This window comes from Dicentrarchus labrax, unplaced genomic scaffold (genome assembly GCF_905237075.1).
Source record: "Dicentrarchus labrax unplaced genomic scaffold, dlabrax2021, whole genome shotgun sequence".
Taxonomy (NCBI): Eukaryota; Metazoa; Chordata; class Actinopteri; family Moronidae; genus Dicentrarchus; species Dicentrarchus labrax.
In genome coordinates this window covers 20,233,028-20,259,305 of record NW_026136712.1, presented here as the reverse complement: position 1 = coordinate 20,259,305, position 26,278 = coordinate 20,233,028, and the positions used below count along the sequence as shown (strand labels likewise).

The 26,278-nt window shown below is 40.5% G+C and overlaps 1 protein-coding gene across 1 annotated transcript in view; it reads left to right on the top strand.

Moving 5' to 3' along the window:
• myo1d (myosin 1D) overlaps positions 1–26,278 on the top strand; it is a 102,920-nt gene that overhangs the window by 611 nt on the left and 76,031 nt on the right. Inside the window, exons 2-9 of the mRNA XM_051417097.1 lie at positions 19,926–20,134; positions 20,910–21,003; positions 22,336–22,501; positions 23,159–23,212; positions 23,578–23,673; positions 24,394–24,510; positions 25,334–25,537; positions 25,988–26,133. Coding sequence (XP_051273057.1) covers positions 19,926–20,134; positions 20,910–21,003; positions 22,336–22,501; positions 23,159–23,212; positions 23,578–23,673; positions 24,394–24,510; positions 25,334–25,537; positions 25,988–26,133 — 1,086 coding nt within the window. The remainder of the gene's footprint in view (positions 1–19,925; positions 20,135–20,909; positions 21,004–22,335; positions 22,502–23,158; positions 23,213–23,577; positions 23,674–24,393; positions 24,511–25,333; positions 25,538–25,987; positions 26,134–26,278) is intronic.

Sequence of the window (26,278 nt, the reverse complement as noted above, 5' to 3'; positions counted from 1 at the left end):
CTACCTGTTGCTCATTGGTGGCCACTTATGAATGAACACGTCTCTCCAAAAAAAAAAAACCCAAAAAACCCACCGTGTCATCTATGTAAATGCTGCCACTGAACCTGTGTTTGACGTGTGAAACAGTATAGAGTATGTCTGAGCCGCTGTCGGTGGTTTGAGTAGCTCTTGAATGCGGCAACAATATGCGGTTTGTTTTAAAGTTGTTGGGACAGAGCTGCTGGCTGGTCTGCATTCATTTGATGCCTTCTTCCGATCAAACCTGTAATTCCCTCTGAAGAATTCCGTGTGAGACTCCACCCTAACTTCACACACTCACTCTCACTCACTCACACTCTCACAGTATTACCTGCAGTTGGACCTCACAGTCCTACTGCAGAGGAGAGTCACACAGGCCGGTTTTTATCAGCTGTGTTTCAGTGGCTCAGTGCCAAGCATGCTTAGTGAATGGAGAGAGGGTTTCAGATGGGGCTGTGGCTTGGAATCAGTTTCCCCATTGTCTCTCCTCACCTCTGCCATCTGTAATGAAAGTGCAAACTGATCCCTGATGTCAGCTTTTAGTGGAGTTGCTCAGCAGGAGTTTGGTACAGTAGATGTCATTAGTTTAGCTTTCTGCTGTAAGGGAACTTTGTCTGCAATAAGAGAGTTTTCTCTAATAGTAGGTCTTTCACAGCACAATAGGAAGTTAAGAAAAGTAGTCTGAAAATATCCAGTTAAAACCCAATTTAAGCACATATATGTCTAAAAAAACAACAAAAGTATGTCCCTGAATCACAGGTTACATCTCTTATCTAGAAGCCAAAGATCATTCAGGATCATTTAATATCTGGTTAACATATTGAAGTTTGCAGAAGAATGAGGATGAAAGTAGATTGCATGAGCTGTTTTGATTTGTGGAAATTGGGTGCATTTTTTCCTCTGTCTAAAAAACAAAACTCCAAAATATTGTGGTCACAAAAAGGAATTTCGGTTTGTTCAAGTTAGCTAACTTTGTCTTAAAGCCTGGTAGAAGAGGCAGGATGAACAGTCTTTTTTTAGGTCACTGTTATTCTTTATCAGCAAGATAAGATAAGACATTATTGATCCTTAAAGGAGAAACTTCCTCATCATCCTCTCACTTGTTGTCATTTCTCAGTGCTGCTTGCTAAACTGAGTTTATCAAGTCCCAGAATCGTACAGCCAGTAATGACTTGTAGAATAAATATTTGAAAGATTTTAACGATGCCGGTTTCTCCTGTCGGCTGCATGGTTTCCCTTCTATGGCCAACAAGAGTGAGCTACAGAGCTTACTTTTACTTACAAGCAGGAATGTCCTCCACACCAAAATGTTTGTGATTCCTGAGGACAATCATAATATTCATCCGTTTATTATGACCAAGTGTAATGCACCGAACATTTAGGCAAAGTCTGCCTTAGTTTAGTAAAGATAAATTGCTTAGTGGCACATTTCAACAGGTTTCCCTGCAGTTTTCTATTAAAGTAGGCAAATGAGTACGTTTGCATGTTCCTCTTGCTTATGCATGAGTTGCTCTTAAGCAAAGTGTAAGACAGGATACATAGCAGGTAATTGCTAGGCAAGCAAAAGTCATAGGAATGGCACTAAAATGTGCCCCGATGCAGGTAACCAAGTGGAGGAGGGGTTCTTCAATACTCACTCAGGCTCCAGTTTCAGAATACTCAAACTCACTTTCAGTCCGAACACAAAAGAGACAGCGAATAAATCTCAATGGGGCCTAAAGACTAGAGTTTCTGGTAAAGTGAGGTCAATTGAGGAAGGACCAGAATGCTCTGGGTGTGCTGGTACCCACCTCTCTTATCTCCTAAAGATGGGGTGTCGTATTTGTATCTAAAATGAGAAGAACTGAGTGTCTTTGTCTTTTGGACTGTTGGCTGGACAAAAGGAGACATTTGACATGGACCTCAATATTGATACTGCAACAATATTGTAGGGATGACAATCGGTGCTTTTACAGAATATTTACACAATGAGATTTTTGATAAATAATCATCACTAAGTGGGTAGAGGCAAATAGTAGAACAGCTAGTCTGCTCAGAAAATGACACCACTTGACTGTAATTCACCCTTTAAAAGCAGGAAATGACAACTCTTCTGCCATATTACAATATTATGATCTCCAATATCTAAGATGATATCTATCTATCACAATCAATGTAATATGGATTTATTGCCCAGCCCTGTTGCTTTTGGAAAGTGTGATTTTTCTGATGTTTTTTAGACCAAACAGTTTGATTAAATGAGAAAAAAATTGAGAGATTATTCGATATATAAAATAATCATTACTCGCAGCCCTGAACTCCAAAGTGTACATATATTTAACTGTTTGTGTGGCTGAAAGAGGAGAAAGTGCTAAACAAGTGTACATGTTTCATAGAAGACAAGGCAGTTGTGGTTAGCATTGTTTTTGTAGACATACCTCTTAAATTAGATAATCTGCGGTGGTGTGTACAGTAGCTCTGGAAGCCAGGCAAGAAGACCTGAGAGGAACCAGACAGCACCGGGCCTCATTTTCCCAACTCTCTTTTCTCTCTGTTTGTTTTCCCTCCTGCTAGACAGCTCGGTCCGGAGATGGCGTGTGCAGATTGTTATTTGTAGAGGGTGTGACCAGCCAGGAGTGCTTCCTTTTTGCTCCTTTTCCAGTAGTCTGAGGGTGGGTGTGTTTGCCTCAGTGGTAGTGGGCCGCTCGAAGGAGGGATTCAGAGGGCATGAGGCAGCTAATGGTCTGTCCTGGTACAGTTATCCAAAACAAGTATGTCTGGGGCACATCTGCACATCTCTCCTGGGTGTATTTTACGCTACACGTGGGTATTGAACCTCACAGTTAAAGGTATAATGGCATAATGAAAAAGGCTTGCTGCACACCAAAGCTCAGCCCTAGACCCACTTAACAAAATTAATTTATTTGACCATTTTCACAAGCACTGGAAGAGAATTTTGTGTGTGCTTCACCAATCATTGAAAAGCACAATTTTTTTGCTCTTTCAGAACTTGTGAAAATGAGGTCTAAAGCTGAGCTTTATTGTGCCGCCTGCCTTCCTTTAGTGACTCTCCCGTTGCCTGAGTTTCATTAGCAACCAACTGAATTACACTGCTGTGCAGGGGATTTCTACTTGTGTCATTAAATGCTTACCATGTTGAGAAGGTAATCCAGTCCCCCAGTGGCTGCATGTGAGGCAGGGTTTGGGAAAGATTGCTTGTTTCCCCTCAGTGTGGCAGGACATGGTTGTTCAAGTTGACATTTACTTTGTTTGACTTGGGGTTGAACTGTGTGGCCTGTTCCAGAGAGCCTCCCAGTCTCTAAATAGAGCCCAGCAGATGCCCAGTTTCTTTGTAGAGATGTCTGGCAGGATAAAAGTTCAAGCCAAATTCCTGTAGGGGTCTTGGGAATTTTGCCTGATTTGACCAGTCAGCAGATAAGACTCCTTGGACTCAAACTGTACAACACAGTCCATTGGACCATGTGTTTATGTAGGAGAATCAACTGATGTGTGATTAAAAATGACTCATGACGGGAAAATACAGCGGGTACAGCCCAGAAGGGAGTTATAGTATCAAAATACATTTTCTTAAACTGTGATTGCTCGCTCCTTCTCTAAATTGATACTTAATTGAAGCCCATAGGGATGATGCCACAAGTCAGGCATACTGAGGAGTTCCCCTACAAATGATAGGGATTGAGTGTCGTGCTTAAGAGCTCCTCACCAGGGTAGATGTTGGGAGAGCTTGGACATAGAGCCACTACTGTCTACTTCTAAATAAAACTGAAATTCAGACAAAATGATGATCACAGGAAGCTATTTCAAACGGACATTAGTGAGCAAAGACTCTCTGTATATTGTAGTTCTGATGGTCCTGTAAGCTTACAGTATGTGTGTATATCTCACCAGCCAGGCCCTTTTACTTCAACTCTATGTCTTTATAAGGCAGCTTTGTTTTGTCTGTCCCTTGGCATCCAGGAAAAAAAACATTCCTGTGTTTTCCCAGATAATTATGGAAGGATTTTAAAAATTCCAAATGGGTTCTACAAGTTCTACACAATGTAAACATGCTTTTTTTTAATCTGTTTTCTGCAGATGAATGAAAATTGGTTAAGAGGAACCTGACAGGGACTGAGCTTCACAGGACTGGATGTTTGTTTAAGTCTTGCTAGAGTACATGATGGGTGGGGCTTATATCCCGTAGCAAAACACAACCAGAGTCCAAATATGTGCACTGTTTGAAAGTCAGCTTAGTGCATAACACAGTCTGAATTGCCCAGATGTGGTGTGCACCACTTTCTGGTACAAATATGTTCAACCAGAGGCTGAAGGATTCTTAGCTCAGGACTGAACCTTCCTTGCATTTTTTCCAATGGGCTCGAGATAATAGTTTTCAAGATCTTATCTATAGAACAAGTCTGAATAAGTCCAGATATTGTGGTGAAATTCCGAAAAGCTCCTGTTTATTTGACTGTATAAACTGCTCCGAGTGATTTGACCTTTGAACCCATCAAGAGGACTTTGAACAGGAAGTCTCCAATAATATGGAGCAGGCCAACTAGGCAGGAAAGCTGGCATTTCCCCTTGCCTGTGCTCCTCACATTTCATTGTTTCCTGCAGCCTCTCTTCCGAGATAGGTTGGGGATTCGTGCATCGACTGGCACATGTATTTGAGATTCAAAATTGTGGCTAATATATTCTCAGGTAGCACTGACACATGCTCTTATGAGTTACATAACTCACAATGCACGCCTTTGATGTTAATGCCGTCACTTATTTCTGGTGTTTCCTGGATTCGACCATGAAATTACATGGCAAATTATTTTCATCTGCTGTTTAAGGAACAATGGTTCTCCTGTTTTAACTGCTCCAACTGCAGGTAGACTGCGTCTGAAAGGTACAAACCCAAATCGTTTTCTCTTTCTCCTGCAGAATAAACAGTGATCAAAGAACCCACGTGGCACAGGTAGAGTAAGGCTAGCCAGGGAGAGAAACCCAGGGTTAAGGGTCAGACTTTGTACTCCTCCTGTGAGATATGGTTGAGTAAATAACCCTGTCTTTCTCTCCAGTGAAAACAAAGGCGGTACTGATGACATGTATGTGTTTATACGGCTCCTTTTTAAAGTTATAAGTGCTGGCATATTTGGCATAGATTTAGCCCAGGGTCCTTTCCTAAGCTAGATCTCTTGTTACTTTCTTCATGCCTTTGTTCATTCCTCAGCAATAAAACCAAAGTCCATGAGCAGTACACACAGTTCTGGCTGACATATTCGTACCCTGCCACAAAGATGAAAATGGGTGATTCTGTGCAGCAAATGCCTCTAAGAATATTTAATCCCAACCCGCTTATTAAAGTTTTTTCCTCTTAGCGGTGGTCAGTGACTGGAAGAGAAATATTTATAGATGAATGCTAAGATCGAGAGTGTTCTCCTGTTAGCTTCCTGCTTCACTTGTCCAGTAGCTCTTGGCCTTGTATAGACCAGCAGCGAGGGATTGCAATGTCAATTACAATCAAAGGCTTAAAGGTACAGGACCTGTGGCAGATGGTAGCCCAACTGTGCTCGTAAAATATGCTTATTTTATATTTTAGTTGTCAAAACTTAATGAAAATATTATGCAAGTGTTGGTTCAGTGCCTCAGACTGGCATTCCCAGGAGATTTCATGCTAATCATGAAGAAGTCTACCGCGAACCGACGGATTCATAGAAGGCTGTTTGAGAAATGCCTCGTAGGCCCGCTCCCCTGCAACCCAGCAGTGAAAAGTCCAGTCTCGCCACAAGAATTTCCATACAACCGTCTGTAATCTGAAACACATTACCATCCTTACATAAACAGGGGCTGTGCTTGTGTAGCTTTATTCCCCCCTAAAATAAGTTCACCAGCTCTCAGAGACGTCTCATTTGTGGACTGCCTGAGTTGGCAGGCAGGGTCGGGAGCAGGCCGTTCAGGACAAGTTTTTACCAGTTTTTAGTCTTTTTTTAGTGCCTTTGTGTCATGGTTTCTTGCCATTTCATTTGGCCACTGCCTTTGACCATTTTCTCTTATAAATGTATTCCTTTCATACTGTGTAATATGCGTGTTTTGAGTATACATATTATGTCTTAAGTTACAGTAAGAATAAGATGTGGGATTTACTAAGACTGGGTATCAAACCTCAATATTTCTTGACTACTGAGCCAAAGATGTTCATAGCATCAACTATCAAAAGTATTGTAGTGTCAAGTGGTGTTAGTAAGTACTTAATCTTTGACAAGATATTAACATCATCATTCTTGACCTTGGAAACGATGAGAAAACAAGCTCAACACCAGGTTCATTCAGTAGCCGTTTTGGGGCTTTCGATCACATCACTTGATCTTCAGTGGAAAAAGTTTTTAGTTTCTGGTGGGTCCCCAAGATAAAAAAATGAGACCTTCTGCATTCTTGTACATGTTGCCTCCCTGTTGGCTTAAGAGCTCAGGAACAGCTTCTAAATGGACCTTGTGGTGAGACTGTTACGTTGCTAACTTTAGACTATTTTATTTTAAGCAAAGTTCTTGTATAGCTGATTTTTTGGGGAGAAGACCATTGTATATGTGAAAAGAAGTTGTATAAATCCCGTTGTGATCAGAGGGAGCTGTGCAAAATCTGATGAATTGTCTCAAGTGATGTCACTTGAGTCAGCATCTGTTGGGGATGAACACTACAAGTTTGAAAACCAAAGAAATCTTGGAAAGAAAGAAGCGAGCTCACCAGACCTCTGTAACCCACTCCTCGTGTCTGTTTGAGGCTATCGGCTCGAAGCTACATTATCCGCTGCTAGCTCCACTTAAACTATTGGTAATTGAGTTGTATTGTGGGTATTGTAGGTAATGTTTTTATTCCATGCATTTATTTCAATGCGTGGAATAAAAAAACATCTCTGGTTCTGCTGCGTAGATTTTTGATACGTAACTTTTTTAACCGTGCATCATGAAAGTGAAATGTGTAATCTTTTAAATCACAATAAAACAGATTTCATAAAAAAAAGGTTAGGTTTATTCTCCTCTGTTCAAATGTTCAACGGATACAGCCAAAGAGAGATGATGAGAGTTGAAATGCTCTTCAGATTGAAATGTACGATTTCACTTAAATTCTGGCTGTCTTGGATCATTTTTAATATGCTGGATTTTAAAATGATTACCCTAAAAGAATAAGTTTCACCCTTCCCTCTGGCACTGTCTCACTTAGAGGACTTAATGTTGTTACGTGTCCCATTTAGCTGTCTGGCTCATGATTTAACAACCAAGCCCATCCTCTGTCTGCAACATTACCCCCAGACACAACTTCCCAGAAGCCTTGTCCTCCGGCCCACACACGAGCCGTGATGCATTCGTGCGACACTCGTATCTCCTATCTGAGCCTCATTCGCTGAAGTAATGGGTGTTAAGTTTTTCAGGAATCAGCTTGCGTGGGTTGTGTTGGGGAATCCCTAATGAGACTCAGAGGGTGGTTTTGGGTGATGCACATGTGTGTGTGCACATACGGGTGTTTTCTTTGTGCGCGTCCGTGTGTCCTAGTTGGATGTGATGTCATTCTCGGCTTCCTTCGGTGTTGTATTGTTCCCTTGTCCACCTGTTGGAGCTGTGCCCTGAGCCGCTGTGGGGGTGGAACAGCTTACTCACTTTCACAGCCAGCGCCTCACATCACTTTACAGTCACACACACACTGGGCTGGATTATTTACTGCCACTGTTCAATGCACATTTTATTCCCTTTTACAATCTTTTTAGATGGTGGTTGAAAGCAACTGAGTACAGTTACAATTTTGAGGTACTATGTTAAGTATTTCCATTTAATGCTACTTTATACTTAACATTTCAGAGGAATATCTTGTACCTTTTACTGCACTACATTTATCTGACAGCCGCAGTTACTAGTTACTTTACAAGTTAATATTTTACATTTAAAAAACATATGAGCTTTTAAGATACAATACAAAACTCCTTAAACTAAAGCAGTGTCTACTTGGGACTCCTTGTAGCTTTCAGATGTCTCTGAGTTGTTCGCAGTTCCACCAAAAGGTGATTTCCCCTCTAAGAAATTCCCCAAAAATGATCATAAATATCTGTATGAGAACCTTTTTCTTCATTCCTCCTTCCAAGTTCAAGTTTATCTAACTGTCGTTCCAACCATATCCATAGGAAAACACACATAAATGAGATGTTGTTTCTCTCAAGACCAGATAATGATTGAAAAAGGAGAAAACAAGATGATGGAAGACACAAATCATAAAACATTTCAAGTGTGTAGTGTACAAACCACGGTACTTAACTGTATACAAAGCAGCTCTACCTTGAGCAGCTACAACAGTTAAATGTTGCTTATGCATTAATATTAACAATGTAACAGTGTACCATATGAAAATGTATTTTTAGATTGTTGTATTAAATGTGGGTAAGGTTTCTTCCAGCACTGTCTTTAGAGGAACAAGTCTTTGCTTTGTATACTTAATAATCCCATTGTTTCTATCCAAGCCCATTTTTCCCTCCCCGTCTATTCTCATGCTGTTATACTTCGTCCATCTGTCTGTTTTTGTGCTCTTCCCTGCCCTTTTTTTAGCCCTGATAGAAATCGTAGTGCCTTCCTGAAATAGCATGTTGAGTAATGTCTGGTTCTTTTGGATAGGTCCATTTCTCTTCTTTTTTTTCTCTCCTCTCTTTCTCTCCAGATCCATCCAGTCATCCCTTTTCATAGCCAAGCCCACTGTGACTTTTACATCAGCCGCCGCCGGCCACTGTGTTAAAGCATAAACAGGTTCTGAACCAGGCTAGCATCCAGGTCCAAAAACCCCACCACGACCCCTCCCTTCATTTCTCCTGCTTTCACCAGAAAGCCCTTTTTTATTGAATTTTGGAAATTTAATCAGACTGAAATAATCTTCTCACTCTGGAAATGTTACGTGTGTGTGTGTGTGTGTGTGTGTGTGTGTGTGTGTGTGTGTGTGTGTGTGTGTGTGTATATAAAGGGCGTGTAGTGGGTGGCTACAATCCCAGTCAGCAAAGAAAGGAGGGTCAGCCACCTGATCTGCAGCCAGGCTGTTTACACATGGCTCCCATTTCCCCTAAGTATCCAGATCTGCCCGCCTCATGGGAACATCCTGTAGTGTGAATGGGAGGAACACATGCTCCTAAGAGCTATTCGAGCATGGCCTTATGACTTTGTCTTTGAGTGTGCTTGTTTGCTGCATCTTGAAAAGGGTTGTTTTTAAAGTCCTGCAGAGTGCATACAGGATAGATTAAGCTAAATGATTTCCTGTCGCCATTAATGCCTATGAAAGTCCACTTAAGTTAAACTAGGCTGAACACACCCAGGTGTATCACTGTGTGCTGGATTCAGAGGTGAAGGTGATATTGATCTCCTCATCACGGAGCTGTTATAATGAAATCTGACCTGGGAATGACTTCTGTGGAACAATGTCAATGAGAGAAAAAAGGGGGGCTTATACAAAGGGAAGCTGGTGATATAGATTGGGAAATGCAGCTGTAACTGGTCTGTAAAGTGCACATATGAATTTGGATTATCAACAGGAAAGTGTGACAGCCATACTATTAAAAGCATCTCGAATGGGGTAATTTAGTTGAAATTAATAACAGTTTTAAACATCAATATCACTTTGTGTGCAAAGTCATGAATAAAGTATTGATGTTCAGTGCAATGAATCATGTTCACCTGTTGCATGTATTGTATCTCTCTTTCTCTGTACATGATATAAACAGCAAACATTTATAATCCTTAAGATTTTCAATGACTTAAACCCAATTTTTGATGGTATTTATGACTGATATTAAATGCATGTATGCTCATTATTCGTTGCCTCTCTACATAGTAGCATTCTTTATCAGTGGTGGGATCTGCCATTCCCTCGCTGGATTCAAATGATCCACAGGGCAACACTGGCACACACACTGGCTGAAATTCCGAAAACAAGAGTTGGCACATGTAAATTTCATGTAGTTTTGAACAGGAAACATATTTGCATCAGCTTATTTCCTGCCATTTTGAATTTAACTCTGGGACTCTTGTATCATAAAGATGTTCTTAACGTTACCACCAATATCCCCAGGTGTCCTGTAAGTAACCAGAGCTGAAATCTTAAGCACTGTGACTTTTTAATAGGACTGCGCAGTTAATCGAAATATTAGTGACGTGGCAGTGGGGACATAATAAGTCCAAATTGCCAAAGATGAAAGTTTTAGCTAAAGGTAAAATGTGAGACAATGCAGCATCACAATGAAGTACTGTAGAGCTGCAGAGATACCCTGGCCTACAAATCTTGTTTTCCAGATGTATTTTAATTGAATGTGATATTATTGAATTGAACTTGAATCTACTAATATAATACAATCCTCACAAAGTCAAACAAAGTTTGTTGTTGCATGAGATTCAGTGGTACCAGTGGTGCCACTGTATACAGATGATTATATTGGGTAAAAATTCGAGAATATCTGTGTGTAGAAATGAATCAGAATTCATTCTATTGTTTCTTTTTTTTTTTACAACCTTCTCAGCCTGGTCTGTTTCACTAAAATACTTCTGATTGTTTGGCTTGTTGCAGTAATGGAGAGAGTGGAGGCAACAACAGCATCGTCCATGTCTGAGTGTGTTTGTATCACATCCTCATGTTCTGGCTTTATGTTGAGTTGACAGATGTCTGCCTCTTTCTCTCTGTCTCTCTCTCTCTCTTCTAATTTGATAATGTTATATCATTTACTCTCACAGACACGGCATCATTAGAGGAAAGTGGGACACGGTCTCAAATCAGAACCATTAGGTATTAGATAATAGAAGATTTAGTCAAGCCCTGTGTCATCAGGAAATAAAAGGTGATGTAATTGTCTTAAGACATTGTATGACACAGTTGTGCAGTATTACACATGTTAGATCATCTTTGCAGTGAAACATTTGAAACACACAGTTCAGCAATTTTAAGTGTGAGAATAGCAAGATGTCTTACATAATCTGTCTCCCCTGCTGCAGCCTCTGTGCAGGCCAGCTGTAATAGTAGCAGGGAAACTACCTCTTCTGATTCTGGGAGAAGATTGATGTTGGGCCTGAGGGAGGGTGGATGTGTTATGTGTTGATGGGCTGCGTCTCCTACAGACAGTCTGGGAGCTGCTGTTTAGCACTAAGCAGGCTTTACAAAGCAGCGGAAAATCCCCTAATGCAGAGCCCAGATGTCTGATGGCTGCAGACCGTGAAGGAGGCCTCTGTCACTCTGTACATAAAAGAGAGGAGTAGAGGAGAGAACGGTGGAGCAACACTTGACTCATTTCTGGTGGGTCCCCTAAATGAAATCTACAGTGATATGTGTGGGACAAAAGACTAGTGTGACGTTAAAACCTTGTTCTACAGTAGAGCAGACCTTTTATTAGCCACAAAGGAGCAATAACTGTCATATAGAGAGTTAATAAAAGGACGACTATACACCACATAATACAGAACGACCTGCTTAGTTTAGCCATTAATCAACAAGACCTTCACTTCATCTTAACTGCCTCCATGATACTGCTGACCAAAGCAGCAGGTCAAACTACAATAATTAACTTCTGGTTGTCACCTGCATGCACCTGTCCCAGTTTGCAAACTTCTGATTTACATTAAACATTGTTCTGACTTCAATCCTTTTTATTATTGTGAGAAATACTGGATTAAAAAAAAAAAAAGAGGAGCCACAGATCTGTTATATAGGACTAGTTGTTGGTATCCCTTACATTACACACCTTAGACACGATGCCGCAGCGTGGTTAAGTAAGCATTTTCTTGGTTATCAAGTGGGCACCCTCTTTTTCTCAATCTTTCCAACTTTGTGGAAACAGTTTGTGTTTGGCCCTTTCCTGTTTTAACATGACAATGCCCCTGTGCACAAAGCCAGAGTCCTTAGACAAATAGTTTTCCCAATTTGGCGTGCATGAATGTGACTGCTCTGCACAGAGCCCTGACCTTACCCCATCCAACACCTTTGTATGCTGCCAGGTTCCAAGATTTGCTGGAAAACCTGAAGCCAGAGTGGTGGATGTAAGAGCAGCAGATTTATGCCCATGCTATTGGAAATAGATGTTCAATAATCACATATAGGTGTAATGTTAGTGTCCATATACTTTTGGCCATGTTGTGTATATAAGAAGCTAAAGTAAGGTAATGCTAATGTGCAGAAACACCAGCGTTAATATCAGTAGTAATTGGTACTCAGTATATGATATTACAGTAGTTGTAGCAGTGAAAGTATTGAGTCAGCTCACTATTATTAACTAGGAGACAGATGTTAACAGCCACGCTCTGTTTCCTTTGGCACAGTTTATGCCATCATCTGACTTTGGTCTGAAGTACTTGCTGAGAACTGATGCTGGATTACTGTTGTTGTTGTTGTTGTTGTTGTTGTTGTTGTTTTCCTCTTGTCTGTGAGCTATCATCACTTATCATTGCATCCATCTGTCAAACGGCCTAATCCAGTAGCTTCTGGACCAGCTTTCTCATCCTCACTGAGTTTATTCGTATGACTATGTGAACTGTTGACCCCTTTACACAGGCGGGGATGATGAATAATTACACGTCTCGTGTAAATCAGTGCTTCTCAAATGTTTTCTGGCATCCTCCTCTTTAGAAGAGGAAAAAAGTTCACACCCCACAATTTTTTAGCAGTCTTTACCAGTGCTAGGAGAACCAAAACTAATAAAAAGGATCAGAGTTGAGTTTTAGTTGAATTGTTTCACCCACATAAATCATATTCATTCAGCTTTGTTCTACTCTGCAGTTTTGCCCCGGTCATCCACACCCCGCCTGCAGTGGCTCTGTGCCCCACCAGTGGAGCCCGCCCCATAGTTTGAGAACCACTGCTTTAAATGTACATTACAATCTGTGCTGAATCTGTCTTACGTTACAACATTATAGAAAAAATAGAACAGACTCCAGCCATACAGATGGGATGAAAAGCTTTATACCTACTGCTATATTGGGTTCAAAGTCTTAAAAATGACTTGTTTTATCTGCACAACAGTCAAAACCCAAAAGCATCAAATCCTCCCTAGTATTTAAGAAAGAGTAGACTGCACTCTGGCCATGCAGATGAGATAGACCAAGCCGTGCCGGTTGCTCTGTAAGAAAACCAATTCTTTGAAAGACAAGATCTTTAAGCCCTGAAGCATACTGCTATTAGTCTAAACAAGAGCAAATGATAGTGACCTCAGAGATAAAAGTGGGACAGAAACAGATTATGTCTCTTCCCTTCATAATTCCTAGAATGACCCTGAAGTTCAAACACATAATGATGACGACACATGCCGGTTCAGCTCACGCCTATATGGGCCACAGATTGCACCACGCAGTCCCAATATAGGACACAGTACAGAAAGACTTTTTCTCTCTTTAGCAAATTCCTCCATTGCTGCAACGTTTATGGCATCAGACCCACAAAGAAAGGCTATTTAAGTCAAGATAAACTTTTCTCTGTGGCCTTGAAATTCTGCTTTTCAGGACAACTCTGCACCAGCTTGGATTGAACTTTATGAGCATACGCTAACAAGCTGATAAAGTTTTTTTACGATGCAACATAACATACAGTGCTTTTATTCTGGAATTGTTCAGCATATGTGCCTTTATGACTGATGTTGGATCTCGCTTTATTCTTGAAATATCGTGACAATTCTGAGTGTTAATCAAAGCCACACAGTCGCATAATTACCCCAGTGTGTCCAGCCTCAGTAGAGATGTGGAAGGTGGCATTGTTACATTACTAATTCTTCTCTCAAGGTTTTCTTTTTTTTTTTTTTGTGGGGGAGAGAGGAGGGATTGTTGGTGAGAAAATGTCATAAATCGCTGGCGCTCCTCCCTAAGTTAACCATAAAAAAAGACCCACCCAAACAAGATTGGAGACAGTGGTTGTGCTCGGCTTTGCTCTGTAATTCACATCTGAGGGGTGTGTGCGCGTATGTGTATACATACTTCAGGTTTGTGCATCAGTGTGTGGCATTAGGGTTCTTCTGGTATTTTTGGGGCAGAAAAAGGTTTTCTTGGTAGAGTGAAAAACACTGGTCACATTTCCCTGTTTGTTTTTGCGTAACACGTATCTTTGAAGTCACTTTTTAAGATCTTTGCACAGTTGTCTGATTCTGTGTGAGTTACAGCAGGACCAGAGTACAAGGCTGCTTGTCTGTCGAGCTCCAGCTAACCATGACTCGCTATGCTAACATAAGCTAGTTGACCTACTGGTGCTTGGGTAGTTTATGGGCTCTGAGTTGTAACATTTAGTGAGAGGTGACAAAGAGGAATCTCACTGCACTTCCTCATGGGTGGGTACAACTAGGCACTCCATTATGTAAGATTGTTTTTTATTTTTATGAATTATGAATACATAATATATATATATATATATATTCTTTTTATGAGTAGCATAAAGGGAACTACAGACCTGAATTTCATTACACAACTCTGAGTTGTAACATAGCACACTTTGGCCATTGTGCAGGATTTTTTTGATCCTATAACAGCTATTAACACCTAGAAGAAACAGGAATCAGAACATGAATTGATGGATAGAAACGCAGACAGAGCACTTCAATCAACCTGGCTGCCTTATAGCCTTTTTAATTATTGGGGAGGCTGAAAAGTGAAAGGCATGGGAGGAGAGAGAGGGGAGGGGACGACATGCACCAGAGAGCCGCAGGTTGGAGTCAGCAAAGACTCAGCCTTGGTATATCAGCCAGGTGAGCTACCAGGGCACCCCGTTTCTGGTGTTTTTAGTATGTGGGAGGTGAGTTCTTCTGCAGAAAAAGTGTTTGTCATGATATCCCATTACAGTGATATTTCGGAGCAGGAACATTTGATAGCGGCACGTCCCTAGGTGGGAGTCTCCACAATTTATGATTGCTACTTGCACATATTCGCTTTCTTCCTCCCCCTTTCGCTTCACGCCTACTCTACCTCCTCTTTATGCTCTGTCTGTCTCTCTCTGTTATTTCCTGGCGGCTCTTGGGAGGGGTCCTTTTTTGGAAAGAGATCACAGGACTGCAGGTCAGACCAGTTTAGACACACTTCCCCTCACAGCTGGACGGACAGAAAGATGACAGGGTGGAATATAAGATGATGAAGAGACAGTTGCGCTATTGCACATGAGTGTTTATGGACCTCGCTTCCAGTTTTATGTACTTTTAAACTTTGACTCTCTTCAAACTGAACCTTTATCTAACCAGTGGTTTCAGATGGGTCTCTGCCCATTTTGGTCTGGAATTGAAAACTTAAACAGACAGGTGGCTGTGTTACCAATTATAAAATATGATTCAGTCTCTCCTTGCACCTATAAATAGCAATTCTAGGAGACTATTATGACCCATAAGGTTCTCTAATCTCTGTCCTGTGTGTCCGTTTAAATCCTCCTAAATGAGAGTGGAGCAGATGGATCAGCCAACCCTGTATCTCAGTTGACACGCTCCAACTGATTGATTTTTCTCTTCTCTTCTCCTCATGTGAACCCATTCCCCATGAAATGATGACCGACACAAACATGATTCACAGATGCTATTTATAAACTCGGAGGTGGGGGAAAAGCACCAGGGTACCTCTGGGCCTTTCACTGATTTATACTCGGCCTGTGTTAGTCTAAACTGTGCAGCTTCACAAACACAGGCGGTGATGTCGGAGGGTTTGTTAGTCCAGTGTGTAATGTTTCGTCATGGTGTGGGGAAAATGAAAACCACCATGCCAGACTGACACTCCCAATAATAATAGTTACACAAATATCCCTTTGACGTATGCTTGAATGAATGAAAATGATGTTGTTTTTTTTTTACTGTAAGTGATATCTCTGTTATGCAGTTGGAAATATGATGAACATATATAATTGGCACATTGTTCAGGAGTGTGTTTTCAATTAGCTTGAGTGTTACACACATGCTTGAATATGAGACAAATCCGAGTTCTGAGTTGTTATATTTTAGCTGGATTAACTTTATTGTCATTATTAACGACAATAAGTGACGAAGTTGGTGAGCTCATAGAGCAGCAGGACAGACAACAGGACAACATTCGACACAACATAGTGAAAACACCATAATGTAAATAAAACATATTGAAATACACAGAATAGCACAAGTAGGAAAACATTACTAGTCTAGAGACTGTTTTTGTTTATAATGTTATATCATAAAAATGATTGAAAAGGCGTGAAACAGACATTAGTAATCAGTAATCACATTTAGTCAAACCCATAAGGTGAACTGGCTGATGGAAGATATGGATTCATTGCTTTGATGATGATCATGGTGGAGACTGTGTCCAATACGTTACTCCAAAATCTGCAATAGGTGTTGAAGATCTGGTGAATATGAAGGTTATAGTATATGAGTCACGTAATTTTCCTGTTATTTCTCATTTGTCTGTATATTGGGATGCACATTGTATGGGAATTTGATTAAGAAATCATTAAGGAACATGATGGTTATGTCTGTTTTTGGCAGACACATGATGAATTATGGTATTTCATTATCCTGTTTCCAGACCTCTGAATTTAATTAAATTTGCTAATCTTTAAACTCATCTACAAATGTCTACCTAACCCGGCTGCTCAGGCTCTCAGTGACCTTGTGGTTCCACTCAGAGCTTCATGCTCAGTAACACGTGGAGCATCCAGTGGGAATTGTAACGTGCCCTTACGTAAATCCTCATTCGGACAAACAGCTTTTTGTGTTTGGGGGATCAAAATGTGGAATTCCTTACCTGCAGAACTCAAACTGGATCCTGGCTGGGGTCGTTTTAAACTCAGCCTGAAGAGTACGAACGATGGTGTGTCTATTAAAGCATTTATGGTGCTTTACTGTATAAGTTTGTGTCCATATGTTAAGTTGTTTTAATGTACATACTTCTTGTGTATTTGTAGAGTTTAATGTATCTTAAATGCCCATCTAGGGACGGGCATTGCAAATTAGCTTAGGCTATAAATGCTGTGGTGTGTGGCATTTTATTATGCTACTTCCTTGTCCCTATACAAATAAACAATAAATAAATTGCCATCACGTTAATGCTCCCAATACTGTAAGTCTAATATTGTATTTTTATTAGTATTATTGTTATTGCAGTGATTATTAAATCCCTTCTCATCATTGATCTACGTCTCCTCAGATCACTCAGTATAAGTGGAATATTACAGTATTAATATGCTTTCATGACCCGTCTTTTGTTCAGATTAGTTCCCTATAACACTCTCTTTGGAACCAGCTCAATGTCCAATATGGAAAATACCTGTGGATCTTTACATTATGGATAGGAGACCCTGTCACCTTCTTTCTATGCATTCCCAGCTGGGACTCCAGATACACCCCTCCCATCATGTAAACCATTGTTGACAATCCCCCAGAAGCTATTGTACGTTATGTGCGTTTAGGGGCAGCTCGCCGTGTCGGCCCACGTAGGGGGAGACGGAGGGCCTGTCTCAGACAAAGACCTCCGATTGACGTCTGAACAATGGAGCGGGCACACAGCAGCCTCCTGACTGGGGGGGGGCACAATGGCTCTTTTTCTGCAGCACCAGGGGAGGAAGAACCAGCATGTTAGCTTAGCTGCTCATAGAAATGATTGTGAACTGCTAATTCTGTTTGCAAGAATACAAATGTGACAGGTGGTAATTTATACACATTCTTGGACTAACTAGTGTGTTTGCAAGCTTTAGTTCTCATATACAAATTATGTATACTAGAAATGCACCGATACCAAATACAATAGCGATATATCATTACAGTTCTAACAATTACTTTAAAATCATGTTTTGTCTGAATGTAACAAATCAAATGTTGCTAATGTTGTTGTAAAAGTTGCTTAAAATATCTCCAGACTGCTGACATTGCTGAGGTTACGTCACCCTGCCGTAAAGTGTTATCGGAGTAGTTTTATGATTACAAGTACATAAGCTCAGTATCTTAACCGATACCTGATAGTGGCATCCGTATCAGTGCATCCTTAATGTTTACTTTCCATTTTTGAATGCCTGCTACTGAGATTAAACTTCTGGATTCATTACGAGCTGTCACTCCTGACGAGTTTTAGTTTACATGTTTTTGTTCATTATGAAACTTGCTTGAGTTGTGTAATCCATCCCAGTGAGTGGGCATCAAATCTGCAAGGATTTATCTCTGAACACCCCATGTCATTGTCAGCCAGTTGTGCCTGTTTGTGCTTGGCCTGACATACAGTATGAATACTGGCACACACATCTGAACACACTAGCATGAGCTAATCGGAGCATGCTCTGCTCTGTTAGGTAATGTGTTAAATGCCAAACAGTTGTGATAGCATTGTTGTTTCTAGCTACTGCATGAGTAATTCCACCCATTGTGTTGTTAACCCTTTTTCTGTCACTGTGTCACACACATAAATGAATTTCAATTCATAATTCTATTAATTTATGAAAGCCCTACTTACTTTCACATTACCCTACACATCAGCATTCAGGTTTTACTTCCCTGAGCCAACACACACCTTATTTTGCTGTTGTGACACTGTTAGTGTTCTCACTGTTTTGATACGTTTTGAGTACAGTTTACAGAAGGTTTAGAGAAGATAAACTGGATTAAAAAGGCCAAGGCTCACGTGTATTTAAAAAGTCAAGGTTTAGAAAACACTGACAAACAGGAAGAGTGTCACAGGCATCTGTCAGCAGCCTCAAGGCCTGTAAGTTGACAGCAAAGCGTACCACTCTTGATTTGTAGTTCTACCAGCAATTCAGCATTTTAGTTCAACAACTGATATCTCAATATCTGACAAGTCTTTAAACAAACGAGTGCTTGATTGAGTTTATCTGGCAATTGCATCAAACCCACAATCACAAATACTTTATGTAGGCCTTTTTAGGACCGTTGTGGAATAATACGCTTTTGGCCTTGTTTGCAAGACAGCGGCAGAGGTTTGGCAGCTGTGAATAAAAGAGACCTTTCTTCTGTCGGGAGACACTGGGATACTAGTCCTCTTTGGAGAGGAAGGAAGTCAGGCAGGCGGCCTGGGGAGAGGGAGAGAGAGAGAGAGAGAGAGAGAGAGAGAGAGCAGCCATATAATAATAATGATCATAAAGTTTTATAGTGTTTTGGTGCTCACCTGATACATATGAATGTCACACATAAACCAACTATCATAAACACATATACACACATAAATACACACATTGCTGTTGTGATAGCCTCCACTCTTTCAGTCTTTCAGTCTTTCAGTCTGTCCACCAGTTTTTGGAACCTGGATGCAGGGATTCAGCCACCATTGATGCTGGGAATCAGCGTCAGAGTTCATATTTATCCCAAAGGTGTTAAATGGGGTTAAGGTCAGGCCTCTTTACAGGCCAGGCAAGTTCTTCCACACCAAACTGGGGAAACTATTTCTTTATGGTCCTGGCGGGAAAGAGACAAACACAAACTGTTGCCACAAAGTTAGAAGCTCATTTGCTGCGGCATTAACACGAAAACATGTTGACGGAGCAGGAGGAGCAGGAACTGGATCTTTTCCTAGACACATTTTTGGTGTCTATTATAGTGACTTCCTTTTGACAGTGATAGAGGGTGTGATAGAAACCGCCTTCTGTCAGATTGTAACATGCAAAATTGTGATGGCTATTTATGATTTGTTTTGAGATTACAAATTAACATTTCATACTCTTGATAAAGGTAATTATTTACTTTTTCTTTTGGAGTTTCCTGCATGGTGGACGCAGGGAGGCAGGGGCCTTCAAATACCATGTGACTTGGCAATTTAAAACTATTGCGATTCATTAATATTGTAATGTCCTGTTTTTGAGTAATGAAAGATTCTGTATTTAATACTGGACCATGCAAACACTTATACTTACAATATTTAAAGCTTTAACACAGAAACACGCAACAGTTCCACAAGTTTCTTCCACATCTAATTTGATTATATTCCATTGTTCTGTGTCCTCAGGTTTGAGAAGGGGAGGATCTACAGCTACATTGGAGAGGTGGTGGTGTCTGTCAACCCTTACCGTGCCATGAACATCTACGGCCGCGACACCATAGAGCAGTACAAGGGCCGCGAGCTGTATGAGAGGCCGCCCCACCTCTTTGCCATCGCTGACGCTGCTTACAAAGCCATGAAGAGGAGGAACAAAGACACTTGTATTGTCATCTCAGGTAACACGGGAAGCCCCCCTGTGTGGGCCAGACGAAAAGCACAGAGATGTTTTACTCTCTGGTTCACTGTTCAATTTATATACAACTACAAGTCTGAGATCATTTTTTTTCCTGAGCATTTTATATCCTATCTATACCTATACAGTATATACCTACCTTTATAATATAAACATAAAGTTCTACTATAATAATCCATTGTTTCCTCTTATACTCAGATGTTTTCTCCCCTGAGAAGAGACATCTTGAAAAATATTAATAAAACCTGTTAAATTGAAAATCAAAGCATTTTTTCTAAAAACAAATATTTCATGTGTCACACATGCTGTGCGGCAGCATGGAGGATCCATGCAGAGGATGAAGCACCACTCAGTGGTCAGAGGGAGAACTGAGCTCCTCTAAACCCTGATATCATGTCATTAATCCATACAGAGACAGGAATACTGTTTGGTCTAATAATATCACTAAAATATGAAAATTGGTGTGGTGGACTGAACAATAGCACAATACCATGCTACACCGTAACGATTTCCAAATGAATGAGCCTGAAGCAGAAAAATAAACTGTCAATCAACGTATCAACGTTATTTTAATTTTTCTATATTTACAATTTTGACCTCCTTTGAATGTTTGGTTATCTAAATCACTTGTGATTCGGCAGTTTAATTTACAAGGCAAGCAAACTGTGTCATAATGATTAATAGCGAATCTATTTATTTATTATTATATTTATTTATTGATTTATTATAAAATATTTGCCCTGTGTTCTTTATTGCAGGGGAAAGTGGAGCGGGAAAGACAGAGGCCAGCAAGTATATAATGCAATACATCGCTGCTATCACCAATCCCAATCAGAGGGCTGAAGTTGAAAGGTGAGTTACTGTTAGAGACACAGTTTGAACCTCGGCACACTGCAGAACACTGTATGGCCACAAGCTTGGTTTGGTGAATAAACGGCAAATATTGTCAGACACGGAGGGTGTGTTTCTGTGGATTCATGTATTACACTTGTTGCGTAGCATTGATCTTATTGCACAAAAAACCCTTTTATACCTTGCAGGAAGATGTGTTTTGTGTATTCAAATGAGATACATGATATTTTGATGTAAGGTGAAAACAGTGTCAAATGTTCACCGTAGAGTGTACAAATGAAAACAAATGCTCATAATTATTTTCTTTCTACCCACAAGAAAAGTTGTTTAACTCATTTTTAGTGCCTGACTTCATGGCTCATTCTCAGCCAGTGAAGCATTGTTTATTACAGGTCAACTTTATTATCTTATCACAGCTATTTTAAGTAAGTCAGTGTCACATTGCAGGAATGAACACTGCCAGTAGTCAAGTCTCATAGATCATAGTGAGATATAATTAAAACTCAACAGCGCCATATCACTGATACCTGAGTGGGCGTGGACCTGTCACTCCAGAGAAGAAATTGCGCCAACATTACAGAATGGTCATATTTAAAGTGTGTTGAAATCAACTAGATAGATATAAAGAGCAAAGCAAGAGATATGCTTGTATTCAAAGTAAATGTAGGTCAGAGATTACGATAAGATTTGCGCAGGGAAAGGTTTTAAGGTCAACTTTACAGTTCCAGTTAAACAGTGCTGCTGATACATTTGGCTGTATAGAATCAACTGGGTGCAAACTACCACCGCTGCACAAATCTACACACACTGTGGGCAAATATCACATACACAAACTGATAGGACAGCTCTATGTCTGCTCAGGATTTCTACATGTGATTCATACTTCTGTTACTTTGTCAACTGCATTATTTTCTTTTTTGCCACTAGGGGGCAGCACAACGTCTAAACCCAACAGTGGCACATCATCATCTTACAAAGTTGATATAGGAACATGTTAGTAAGCAGTTGCCTATTAACATTAATTCTGCAGTCACTGAGCAACATTAGCATTCATTTAGAGTTGTGTTTCTCACAACATGATAAATATCAAAGTCTTTATTTGCTAAATGCTCCATTAATATCTAAATATAATAATAATAATATACTATAAAGTCGATTCATTTTCTTAAGAAGGTATAAAATAAAATGCTATAGAGGACAGATTTCAGTACACACAATGGGGGTCTGCAGATGGGGTTTGTTCTCACACAGCTTCACAGTATGAGTCAGTGTATTAAGCTGGTTGTACTTAGTCAGCCTCTCAAACTGTAATATCATCCTGCCTCCCCGCAGGGTAAAAAACATGCTGCTTAAATCCAACTGTGTCTTGGAGGCCTTCGGGAACGCCAAGACCAACCGCAACGACAACTCCAGCCGCTTTGGCAAGTACATGGACATCAATTTTGACTTCAAAGGAGATCCCATCGGAGGCCACATCAACAACTACCTGCTGGAAAAGGTAAAGGCGTGTCAGCTACCCTCAGAGATGAAACGAAGGGTAGTCATACCTACTACATGGTTAAATTGAAATTAATTTAATATAATAAAGAGTGTATTGTAAGTGCAGATGCTATTGTACCTACTGTAGAAGGTAGTTTGTTTAACATTATAGTAGTCTGTCTTAAGTACATGTTATGTTCTTTTCATTTAACAAAGGGTTTAATACTTTTTATTATACAGTAGGATGTTTCAGTCAAGCATCTTCTCAAAATGTTTTTCCAACTGTGGTTATAAACTCCCAATGGTGGTCATGTTCCTCTTTATTCTGAGTGGTTCCCAGCCTGGGGGTCTGGAAGGCCCCACAAGGGTTGCAGGATACTATAAATCTGAGATGATAAACAAGATACTGCAGGGAAATAAAAACTACTACTTTCTACTATTTTTGGCTTTTTTATTGTGAAGTTTTCCCCTTTCAGGTTTGCAAAAACTTTTAAAATCAAGCAATCTAAGAAAATAACTTGACTTTATGAATGAACTGCTGCATTGGGAACCACTGGTCTAGGCAGTAATAGTGAAAAGGTAGTAATTAGACAAACTTCCCTCTCTTTTTTGTGGCTTTAAGACACCTGTTGTCTTACACTGTCCTGCTTTTGTATGTTGCTTTCTTCCCCAACAGTCCAGGGTCATTTTCCAACAGCCAGGAGAGAGGAGCTTTCATTCATACTACCAGGTAAGTGTGTGTGTGTGTGTGTGTGCACCTGTGTGGTATATATGTGGAGCATATGTACAATATGTGTGTGCATGCAATCATTTTCAAGAGGACTTTTGAGTTTAGTGAGTTGAAAATGAGGCCAATATTTGTTTCTTCTCTATATAAGGCTAACAACTCTGCTGCAATATGTACATTATAAGTATAATTACAGTTGGCACCATGTAAAGTAGTTGTAGCTATATAATAGCAAAAACTAGAGCTGTCAATTAGAGAAAATGACAGATAATGAAAATAACTGTTAGTTGCAGCACTAGCTTCAACCAAACAAGGGTGCTGTATGAAGTATTGTAAGTAAGGTTTGTGTGATTCTGGTCTTCCACCAGCTGCTCAAAGGAGCTCCAGATTCCCTGTTACGCTCTCTTCACATCCAGAGGGACCCGACAGCCTACAACTACATCAAAGTTGGAGGCCAGATTAAGGTACTCCAAACAATGAACATACAATTCCACCCACATGCGAACAGACAGACAAATAGAAGTGGTATGAAAACCCCAAAAAGAGTCTGAGAGAGTGTCAGTGTGACATTGAGTTTGTTTACAGAGGCATAAATACAACCAAGCACACAGCTTACAGATGTGTGTTTCCTCACCACAGTTTACAACGTTTTGAAAGTATAAAATGTAGTGAAAGTATTTCTGTAATCATCACTGTGTTGCTGTACAGAAGAGGTGTCTTTATTTAGACCTCTGCTGTGTGCCGCCATCTTTGCACGAGCTTAATGAGTAGGAACAAAACCACTCGACAGCAACAAACAGCCTGATGTCATGGAACACAATACAACCAAACAGCTGAGGTGGCGGTTTGTACACTGTGTGCCTCAGCGTCTCCTATTTTTATATAACGAGACCTCACAGTTCAGCACCGGTTTGTAATTTAATTAACTGTGGATATTTGATATCCCGGCTAGATTAATTGGGGGAGAAAGGAAAAGGCTTGTTGCTCCAGGAAAAAAACATGCACGAAAAATGGAGTCTATTAAAATATAGATTTGCTTCAGCAGGAAAATGTTTAAAAAGCTGACTTTAACATTATCCCCTTTCAGTAATTTGTTGTCATCCTTCTCATTTCTTCTCTCTCTCTCTCTCTCTCGCTCTCGCTCTCGCTCTCTCTCTCGCTCTCTCTCTCTCTCTTCTATCCAGTCTGGCATCAATGATGGGGCTGATTTCAAAGCTGTTGCTGATGCCATGAAAGTGATCGGTTTCACGGGGGATGAGATTCAGACTGTTTACAAGATTCTGGCCACCATCCTACATCTGGTAACGCTCCATGATATCAAATCCCCTGCTAATGTCTAACGCCAGCTGTGTCCCAATGTGGGAGTTCTGTGTATGGATTTTAGACAAATGAGTGCCATATTGGAGAAGTGGACTAGTGTCAATGCCTAGATAGTGAGTCAGAGGATTTGAAAATGCACCTGTTTGTTTATTTTTTGTTTCTTATTACCACTGTATGCTGGTCCAATGCAAAAGCAGCTCACAATTAATCTAACAAACAGTGTTGGTAATGGTTTATTTTACAGGATCCGTAATTTCTTGACAATTTCTTAGGAAGTGCTCAATTTAAGCCCAAGTAAACATTCAGTCAGAAATATGTTAATTCGCTGTCTCCAAGAGTTTGATAAGATCAATACCACTCCCATGTCATACTGTCGAGCTAGAGCTAGCAGGCGAATAGCTTAGCTTAGCATAAAGACAGATAACAGGAGGAGACAGCTAGTCTGGCTCTGTCCTGAGTTAAAAAATGTCGACCTATTTTCCAGTTAACATGTTATATCTCAAGTTTGACACATAAACAGATATTATCTTAAGGTACAAGATGTCCAAAGGCCAGTGACGAATACACATATTTAGAACAACCAAAGATAAACATTTAGAAGATGAAGCAATACAAAAAGTGAATCAAAAAGCGGTCCCATTACTTTTTGAAACTTCTCAGTTTGTGGACGTACTTTTGTGCAATCTGAGGGTCATTCAGGCTCCACCATCAAAACATGTATGTTGGGTTAATTCTCCTGCCAGGTAGTTGCACTCAAATGCAGAGATCGAAGCATTAATCCATCCTCTCTGGCCTCTCTTCTAGGGCAACCTGACATTCGGGGTGGATGGTGATGTGACCTTGATAGAGAACACAAAGCTGGTGTCCGTGATCAGGGAGCTGCTGTCCACCAAAGAAGAAAACGTGGAGAAGGCCCTGCTCTACCGCACTGTGGCCACGGGTCGAGACGTCATCGAAAAACAGCATACGACGCAAGAGGCCAGCTACGGGCGGGACGCTCTAGCCAAGGTTATTGTTGGGTTGATGGATAATTACATGTTGTTGGTCGTCTGTCAGGCACTTTATCTGTTGTGGGCTGCACAAAAAAGAAAAAAATACAACATCACTGGCCTGCCGATGCCTGGAGGGTTGTGACATTTCGCTGAAGTACTTGGCGATATTTTTTACTGCGATTCACACTGATTCACACACGCATGAGTCACAATGTTATGACCCCAGACAGAGGCTGGAGGCTGTGGAGGAAACAATGTATGTAGGCAGATTGAAGACCAGCGCTGTGTGCTGCAAACTGAAGTCTGACTCACTGATATCGTGATATTTCCCTTGCAGCGGACCCATCTGTAACTGTTAATTGTCCTAGACTACTCTGTGCCCCTGAGCAAGGCACTTGCTCACCAGCCAGCAGCCAACTAGTCAACTACTACACACTTGTTACGTCTAACATTTTGTCGTCCTCAGGCCATGTATGAGCGTCTGTTCTGCTGGATTGTGGGACGCATCAATGACATCATTGAGGTGAAAAACTACGATGCCAGGGTCCACGGGAAGAACACAGTCATCGGCGTGCTGGACATCTATGGTTTTGAGATTTTCCAGAACAACAGGTTTGAATGAGACAGAATATTCCACCAATACAAAACATCATATATACATAATAATTTACTTTTATTCCCATATTGACCATTTTAACATGATTTTAGTGGTTGTAACACAAGGACCACAATCTATCTGTATAGAAATATTAACGCA